This window comes from Rattus norvegicus, chromosome 3 (assembly GCF_036323735.1).
Source record: "Rattus norvegicus strain BN/NHsdMcwi chromosome 3, GRCr8, whole genome shotgun sequence".
Classification (NCBI taxonomy): Eukaryota; Metazoa; Chordata; class Mammalia; order Rodentia; family Muridae; genus Rattus; species Rattus norvegicus.
The window spans coordinates 97015499-97024380 of NC_086021.1; the positions used below are offsets into that span (position 1 = coordinate 97015499).

The 8882-nt window shown below is 49.9% G+C and overlaps 1 protein-coding gene and 1 long non-coding RNA gene across 8 annotated transcripts in view; one reads left to right on the forward strand and one right to left on the reverse strand.

The window, feature by feature from the left end:
• Ptprj (protein tyrosine phosphatase, receptor type, J) overlaps positions 1-2204 on the reverse strand; it is a 155918-nt gene extending 153714 nt beyond the window's left edge. For 3 of the 7 annotated variants that reach the window (XR_010064596.1, XR_010064597.1, XR_010064595.1), the window contains exon 1: positions 1719-2203. Coding sequence is in view for 3 of the 7 variants with exons in the window: in XM_039104656.2 (XP_038960584.1) it covers positions 1719-2150 (432 nt within the window). In the remaining 4 variants the exon portion in view is untranslated. Of the gene's footprint in view, positions 1-1718 lie in introns of all 7 variants that reach the window. The other 4 variants (NM_001399120.1, NM_017269.4, XR_010064594.1 and 1 more) reach the window with 3 other exon arrangements.
• A 146-nt stretch (positions 2205-2350) lies between these two features.
• LOC134486405 (uncharacterized) lies at positions 2351-6452 on the forward strand. The gene is made up of 2 exons (XR_010065265.1): positions 2351-2545; positions 2673-6452. It is a non-coding gene; the product is annotated as an uncharacterized LOC134486405 (long non-coding RNA).
• Positions 6453-8882: the final 2430 nt, after the last annotated feature.

The window sequence follows — 8882 nt, forward strand, 5'->3', positions numbered from 1 at the left end:
TGAATTCTTAGGGGAAAGGGAGAGCTCAAATATGAAGCAGTCCTTTTTCTTTATCATCAAAGACTGTTGTGAAGACAGCCCATCCACACTGTTCCTTAATGTTAATCCCATCTGGAAAGGCATATTATGAAAAGTGATTTTTTTCTGATACAAAATTCTTTCACACACGTCCAATGGAAGCCCTACAAGCAATTCTACTATGAAATGATGTGACCCCCCCCCCACCTCACCCCCATTCTGCAGATGCTTTCTGCTAGAGGTGGAAGTGGGGAAAGGGGGCAAATTCAACTCTGATTCTTCTTCAAACTTAGCCCACAGCCTACTCCAGTAAATAACTATTTGCTGGGGACAACACCACATTCCAGGCCTCCTTGAGTCCTGTGCAAATCCTGCTCTAGAAACTGAGTGACCCTTGCTGACAATGAGGTCAGGCTCCAGACTCAGGCTCCCTTCTTCTGCTTGCCTGCTCCGCTGCCCAGTGCCTATGTTTCTTCTAGGACGAGTGTGTGTGTGTGTGTGTGTGTGTGTGTGTGTGTGTGTGTGTGTGTACACATGTGTGTACGAGTGCGCATGCATGAGAATTTTTCCCTTGAAAAATTCCATCCCCAGCCTCTGCTTCATTTGTGTCTCACTGTCTGCTTGGAGCTGGTATCTATGAAGAAAGTGAGACTTTCTTTCATTAGCAAAAACTAAGACAAGAGCATCCATCCCCCAGGCCACTTTCTGCAGCCTGCAGGGTTCAAGACCACAGCCAGTTCCCAGAAGGCTGTGAGGCAGAACTCGCTTGCTCAGCTCCCGCAACACCAGCTGGGTGATTCCACTCTTTCACTTCTCTCCCTCAGTTCCCTATCTGCGAAATGGGAATGTCCCCAGGCTGCCTTGCATCACACCTCCTGCCACGAAATACCACAGAGAGAAAAGATCCAAAATTCGAGTCCCACCATTATTGAACAAAAGTGAAGCAAGAAAAAAAAAAAAAAAAAAAGGTCTGGAGGGGAGGGGGTTAGCTAGCGCCCACAAAGCACCAATACACACCCAGAAAAGCCAGCACCATCTCAGGAGCGATGATGAGAACAGGGCCAGCAGCCTCAAGGGACCCTTTGAGCGGCCACCTTGGCAAGACTGGGAACTTTCCCCACAAACAGCACCCTCCATTCTGAGGTCCGGCGCTTCGCCCACCGCCCGACTGCCCAACGCCAGGGCCTGTCCCCAAGCACTCGGCGACCGCCACTGCCCTTCCGCCCAAGCTCTCCGGGCCCCTCCAGGCCAGGTCGTAGGTCGGCCTTGGCTCAGCCAGGCAGGCCCTGCTCCCCATCCACAGCCCTCCGCAAACACGCCCCCTCCGGCCGCTTCGGGCGCGCGAGCAGGGCCCGCGCTGGCCAGACCTGACCAGCTCCGGGAAAGGCCGGGCCAACGCCGCCTGCAGCCCATGCAAGAGCTTCCATGGAAGAGTCAACGGACACGGCGGGGAACACCCTAGGGACCCCGGAATCTCGCCCTTCCCATGGCACCCGGTAGTCAGGGAAGGGGCTTGGTGGCGGGAGCGGGAGGCTGGCCAAGATCCCTGCCAGCCCCCTCCAGGAGGAAGGCTCTCAAGACCACGATCTCTTAGACCCTCGCCGGGTATTCCTGGAGCGGGTGACACTCGGGCAGGTGCAGGCGATGCCAATTCGGCCCGCGTCCTCCCACCACACGCCCAGGCCCACTCGAAGGCTTACCTGGCCCTGGCGTAGCAACAGCAGCAGCGGCAGCAGCGCCCAGCGGAGCCCGGGCGAGCGCGGGGGTGTCCGCGTCTCCCGCGCCGCGGGCTTCATGCCCTGCGCGCCCTGGAACGTGCCCGGGACGCGCCCCGCCGTGTGCCCGAAGCCGGGCGCCCTGGTCTCCGCCTCCAGCCGACGCCTCCGCCTCCTTCTCCGCCAGCCGGTCCGCCTAGTCCCCGCTCCGCCCGCCCCGGGCTTCCCCGGGGACATGGCAGCGGCGGCGGCGGCGGCCACACGGCGGAGCCTAGCGCTCCTAACGCGGAGCGGCCGCGGCCCTAGACACGCAGGGGCTTCGCGGGGCGGAGCAAGCGGCGCCCACCCCCCGCGCGTGGCGTCCAGCTCCGGGCTCCCGCGGCCCCGGCTGCTCCCTCTGCCTCCTCCGCGCGTCATGCGGCTCCGGCTGCAGGGAGCCGCGCGGAGCGCTCGGCCCCCTCTCCTCCCCTCCCCCTCTGAATATTCATCGCTTCCTCCCGCTCGGGCGGGCCGGCCGCTGCCGTGCTCCGCGGCCCCTCGCCGCCCTCTCGCCGCGGCCCCCGCCCCCAGCGAGCTGGCGGCGGGCGGGGAGTGGGCGGTGGCGAGCCCGGTGCACGCTCTGGCGTCTCCCCTCCCGCGGCCAGAGGAAGCGCCCCCTCCCTGCCCTCCTAGCCCTCCCACATTCCTGGGACTCGGGACCCGGGACGCTGCTCCACTGTTCCAGAGCTACGAGCTAGTATAGATGGATCAGTAGGGACTCTTCAGCCTGGGACTCCCTCCCTGGCTCCGGCTTGAGGCTACCTCTTGCCCAGGTCACTGCCTTGCTTGCTTCTAGACCGTACTCCGGTGAAGCCTGGCCTGTGGGTGGGCTTTGGGGGAGGGAGCGGGTGAACCCCCGAAACTATGGGAAGCACACCATGTATTCTGTTCTCTCCCCAGACGCTGGGCCAGGAAGTCAGAGAGCCGGCACAGAAGCTGGTCTAGTGATTAGAGCCCCAGCTGTGGCATATGGCAAGCCCAGCTGTGCTATATACTAACTGTGTGATCCTGGTTGTGTGACTTGGAGAGAGATGCTTCGCCTCTCTGGACCACCCTTTGCTCTTGTGTAACGGGAAGATACTACTGATACCTGTCTACCGAGACTTGCCTGGAGATTAGAGATCAGGATAAAGTCCCAAAGAGGGTGGGACACAGAGTGAGCCCATCTGGCAGCTGTCATCACAAGTCCTGATCTGAAAGGAGTTGCAGATTACCACGAATATTGCTACTGTGCTCAGGCTCACAAGAGGAAACCAAAGAGCTCTATCGACTGCACCAAGAAGTAATGAGAGACAGTACCAAACCAAGGCAAGCTAGGGAGGGCAAGATAGGGAGGGCTCCGACCAGGGGAAGAGGTGTCACCTGAGCTGGGCTTTGAAGTGTGGTTGGGTTTCACCGGGCAGAGAGAGGGAAGCAGTGTGGTAGGAAGTGGGAGCAACTTGGCAAAAAAAAAAACAGAAGGCAGATTCTTCAACCTTGACCTTCTGAGAAACAGGAATAGGAAGCTGAGCATTCTGTTTGGGAAGACTTGCGTAGCCAAGATAGTGAAATGAGTCTAGACCACTAGGTGTCCAACCTGCCTCCAGGCGTCCCTTGGATCTCAGAGTCCCAGCTTACACAGAGACAGGAGTAAAGGAGAAAATAGTCACCACTGTCCTTTTGTATTTTGCATTTGATTAAAAACTTGCTGATTATCACAGCCCACGAGGAATTCTGTTCCTCCCTGTCTCACCCTTCTTGAAGCAGAAACGAATGTCTTTTAAAAGCACTGACACCACCCAGGCACACAGCTTTAGTCACAGCATTCAGGAGACAGAAGCAGGTGGATCTAAATTCAAGTCCAGCCTGGTCTACATAGTGATTTCCAGGACAACTCTCAACATAATAAAGAGACTCCATCTCAAAACAAAAGCACCTGGTCCATGGTGCCCAGAGGGAAGGAATTATAATGCTACTAGGTCTGTATCTGTCCCTGACACTCACAGACCCTATACACCCATCCCAGTTGCCACAGATTCATATCTGCCAACAGATGCATGCACTTGGATTTCCTCCTGGGTAAAATGTATGCCTCCATTTAAGACGTAGTGACTTCTTAAGAACTAACAGCCTCTTCAGAGAAGGGGTTAATGTGTGCATAGTATGAGAAATGAACCTGAACAGTGCTAGTTGAAAAGTCCTTGCGGGCAGGACCTCATCTCTTCTGTCTACTCTGTGGCATCTTGTTCAGCACTCTGTCCACAGTAGGAGCTGGAACTCTTAGCAAAATGTGTGGTTACCTGATGGGAACATGGATTCTTTGCAAAGACAGACTAGGAAAGAGTCATTCCCTAGGCAAGGGGACTTCACATGGCTGGTCTCTTACGCAGTTAGAATGTGCCAGCTTGTGTGTGTAGTATACTTGCCTTTGGCGAAGCGTAGCTGCCAATGCTTAACTCTGTTTAACCATAGTTTTGAATTTGTGGGGTTGTTTTGTTTTGTAGAAAGGACTCATGTAGCCCAGGCTGACCTATAACTCCATATATACCTGAAGAATGACCTCAAACTTCTGATCCTCCTCTTGTAACTTTGAGTGCTAGGATTATAGACATGCATCACCGCACCCTGCTTACGTGGTGCTGTGGATTGAGCCCACCACTTCATGCATGCTAAGCAAGCACCCGACCATCTGAGCTACATCCCCTCTGTCTACTTGTTTGCTGTCCTCACAGAGTCCAAGTAAGCTGCTCAAAGACAGGGCCTGCATCTGGTTCATCATTGCATTCACAGCAAATAGCATTCATTCCATTTATACTTAATTAAGTGCAAGCCTTTGAATAGCAAGATAAAGCACTAATTATATACATATACAACACACATACACTCACACGCAAACACACACACACACTTTCATACCATATTCTGTTTGCAAAACAGCTTTTCAGAAATAAATCTGCAAAGTTCAATATGCATTTGCCTTGAGAATATACAGTATAATGAATGATATTTGACCTTTTTCCTATCACTTCCCCTTCACATAAAGGCTAAGTTTTATTAAATATAGAAGCAGGCACATAAAAATACAAAAACAAGAAGGGTACATTCCCAAGTCGCCTGGTAGAAAATACTGGGCAGATTGGGATTGGGGGGCAACTGGGTCTTTCTTTAAAACTCCCTCTAAAGGGTGATGCTGGACTCCATATTTTAAACCAGCTCTTTAAGCACTCCTTGCTATCAACCATACTTACAAAATTCTGTTAAGTTACCTGTATCGTGTCTCTAATAATAATTGTATATAAAGAGATACATGGATGGATAATAGATAAGTAGTTGATAGAGAATCAGTTATTTATGCAAGGTCACGCAGCTGTGTATGATAAAACCAGGAACTGAAACCATTTCTCTCTTGGCACTCTGCCATAATACCTCAGCTCTTGATGTTTGTGGATAAAAGGTGACGTCAAGTGCTCTTGTGTGCTGTCTGTAACTGTTGCTTTTATTATTACATTCTTAAGCCTGTTTCCCACCAATTTCAGAAAGTTAAGAGACGGAATTTGTGACTTCCACTTCAACACACACACACACACACACACACACACACACACACAAGAACCTAGAAGAGGAAGACAGGTCCTTAATGGCATCCTACATCCCAGCAGGAGGCAGGCTTGCTGGGCACCAGCCTCAAACCAGGTCACCAGCCCCACAGGGAGTCCTTTCAGCCTGGCAACCCTCTGTGTACTTTAAAAGCCACCATGAGCAAACCATTCTCCAAGGTCCTCCTAAGCGGAATGGAATGTTTCTTGAGAGTCTGATTAGCTAATGCTGCAGGCATGGCTGCCCTGAGACCTTCCTGCCTCGATAACTTGAATGGAATCAGAATTGAAAGGAAGACTTTTAGAAAAATCTTTATTAAAAAGGAGAAGAAGAAGAAGTAGCACTTTATCTTCATAATGGTAACAGGATGTTTCCTGTGGACTAATAACTGGGCTCTGCTTAGAATGCCATGTTTGTCCGTCAGACCTTAATTCTCCCTCAGTGAAGCCTGAATCACCTGCCCCACACTCACAGCCTGGGAGTGCCTTGCTTGGTGACCTTTTCTGTTTCTTACTTCAAGCACTTGCATCGTTAAGTATTTTCCTAATTCTTTATTCCTCTCCACCCCTGTGTGTGTGTGTGTGTGTGTGTGTGTGTGTGTGTGTGTGTGTGTTATAGAAAGCAATGCTTTACTTCCAAACAGACAGTTGTGTGTAACACATTTTTCAGTGTAGTCAACTGGGAATGTAGGAGAGACAGCTGTTGCCTTCAAGGGTCCCCAGCATTCTGTGACATGATAAACCCACTTGCTTCTGTGCCCCCAGCCCTCCTCCAAAGCTAGAAGAACCAATCTTCATACCCTGGCAAGACAGACCCAAGATTCATGGTCTTAGAATACCTAGAAAGAGGAAGTAACAAGGAAACTCAACGCCTAAAAGACAAAGAGCTTTTGTCCAAGGCTTGTGTGGTGGCTTGAGTAAGAACAGCCCCCTGGGCTCATAGAGTTGAACACTCTGTCACCAGGAAGTAGCACTATTTGAAAAGTCACTCTCGGGGCTGGGGATTTAGCTCAGTGGTAGAGCGCTTGCCTAGGAAGCGCAAGGCCCTGGGTTCGGTCCCCAGCTCCGGGAAAAAAAAAAAAAAAAAAAAAAAAAAAAAAGAAAAGTCACTCTCTTTTTCTTCCTGCTGCCTTGGGATGTATGTAGAACTCTAAGGTACCATGTCTGCCTATGCCCTGCCATGAAGATAATGGACTAAACCTCTGAAACCATAAGCCAGCCCCAATAAAATGCCTCTCTTTATATGAGCTGCTATGGTCATGGTGTCTCTTCACAGAAGTAGAACCTGACAAAGGCAGCCCCAGAACAACTGCACAATGTCCAGGAGTGGAAGCAGGGGACAGAATACAGAGGAGCCTACTGCAGGAATAGCCCCTCAAACAAAGGAAGATTAAAAAACTAGAAAAGGTGAGTGGGCTTAGGCTCAGGGGTCTCGGACTCCCCTCTTTTCCAAATTGAAAATAAAACCTAATCACATTGTGCTAAGTGTATAAACTATCTAGGTTTCTGAAGTCAGTATCAGAAATAATCAGCAACACTACCCAAAGACTATACATGGACTGACCCTGGGCTCCGACATCATAGGTAGCAATGAATAGCCTAGTAAGAGCACCAGTGGAAGGGGAAGCCCTGGGTCCTGCTAAGACTGAACCCCCACTGAACGGGATTGTTGGGGGAGGGCGGTAATGGGGGGAGGATGGGGACGGGAACACCCATAGAGAAGGGGAGGGGAGGGGCTAGGGGGATGTTGGCCCGGAAACCGGGAAAGGGAATAATAATCGAAATGTAAATAAGAAATACTCAAGTTAATAAAGAAACAAAAAAGTGGGGGGGAAAAAAAGAAATAATCAGCAATAATTGCTGATAGAGAAGAAAGTACCCTATAATCTAAATAATGATAGATAGATATGATAGATAGATAGATAGATAAATAGATAGATCGAACATAGATATATATATGTACATATAATATAACTTAATTATATGTATAATTATACAATTAGGCAGATAGACAGACAGATGCATGGGCTTTGCCTTTAGGAACCAAGTGTAGTAGGTACATATGTGGATTGTTGCAAATAGAGTCAGCTACTTACTTCAAATACTGCCATGTCTTAGCTGTGTGATTCTGAACAAGTTCAAGTCCCATAGGTTCTCTATGCTCCGATATCCTTATCTATCATCAGTGAGGATGCTGATATTGATAATCTATGTCTCTCAGAGTTTTGCATTAAAATAGCTAAAGCGCTTGTAATGTTAACTGGAATAAAGTAAGTGCTACGGACATGTTTGCAATCATTAACATCTCTTTTTAGAAGATCTGGAGCAGATAGTATGATAAAAAGAACGTCTTTCGGATGATCAAAATGTGAATGCTTCACTCCTTCTTTAAAAGGGGAACAAGAGGGGCTGGGGATTTAGCTCAGTGGTAGAGCGCTTGCCTAGGAAGCGCAAGGCCCTGGGTTCGGTCCCCAGCTCCGAAAAAAAGAACCAAAAAAAAAAAAAAAAAAAAGGGGGGGAACAAGAATACCCTTGGCAGGGAAGAGAGAGGCAAAGATTAAAACAGACACAGAAGGAACACCCATTCAGAGCCTGCCCCACATGTGGCCCATACATATACAGCCATCCAGTTAGACAAGATGGATGAAGCAAAGAAGTGCAGGCCGACAGGAGCCGGATGTAGATCGCTCCTGAGAGACACAACCAGAATACAGCAAATACAGAGGCGAATGCCAGCAGCAAACCACTGAACTGAGAATAGGACCCCCGTTGAAGGAATCAGAGAAAGAACTGGAAGAGCTGAAGGGGCTCGAGACTCCATATGAACAACAATGCCAAGCAACCAGAGCTTCCAGGGACTAAGCCACTACCTAAAGACTATACATGGACTGACCCTGGACTCTGACCTCATAGGTAGCAATGAATAGCCTAGTAAGAGCACCAGTGGAAGGGGAAGCCCTGGGTCCTGCTAAGACTGAACCCCCAGTGAACTAGATTGTTGGGGAGAGGGCGACAATGGGGGGAGGATGGGGAGGGGAACACCCATAGGAAGGGGAGGGAGATGTCTGCCCGGAAACCGGGAAAGGGAATAACACTCGAAATGTATATAAGAAATACTCAAGTTAATAATAATTAAAAAAAAAAAAAAAGAACGTCTTTTAGACCAGATGGACCAATTCAAATCCTATACATTGGCCACAGGTAGCTCACACCTGAAATCCCAGCATTCAGGAGGTAAAGACAGGTGGATCTCTGGGAATTCTAAGCCAGCCATGTCTACAAAGTGAGTTCCAAGCCAGCCAAAGGTGACACAGTGAGAGCCTGTTAGGGAGGGGTGTGTGAATTGGTCAGGATAGACTAAGTTCTGCTGGTGCCACTGCAATCTCCCAAAGCTTAAGACTCAGTACATGCTCACCTCGGGTTAGCTGAGAGTCCAACTTCATGTTATCCTCCCTCAGCTCAGGTCCCCTCTGCTGGGGCAGACAGTATCTAGAATATTGTCAATTGCTCCATAAAGGGGCAGAGAGGTTTAGAA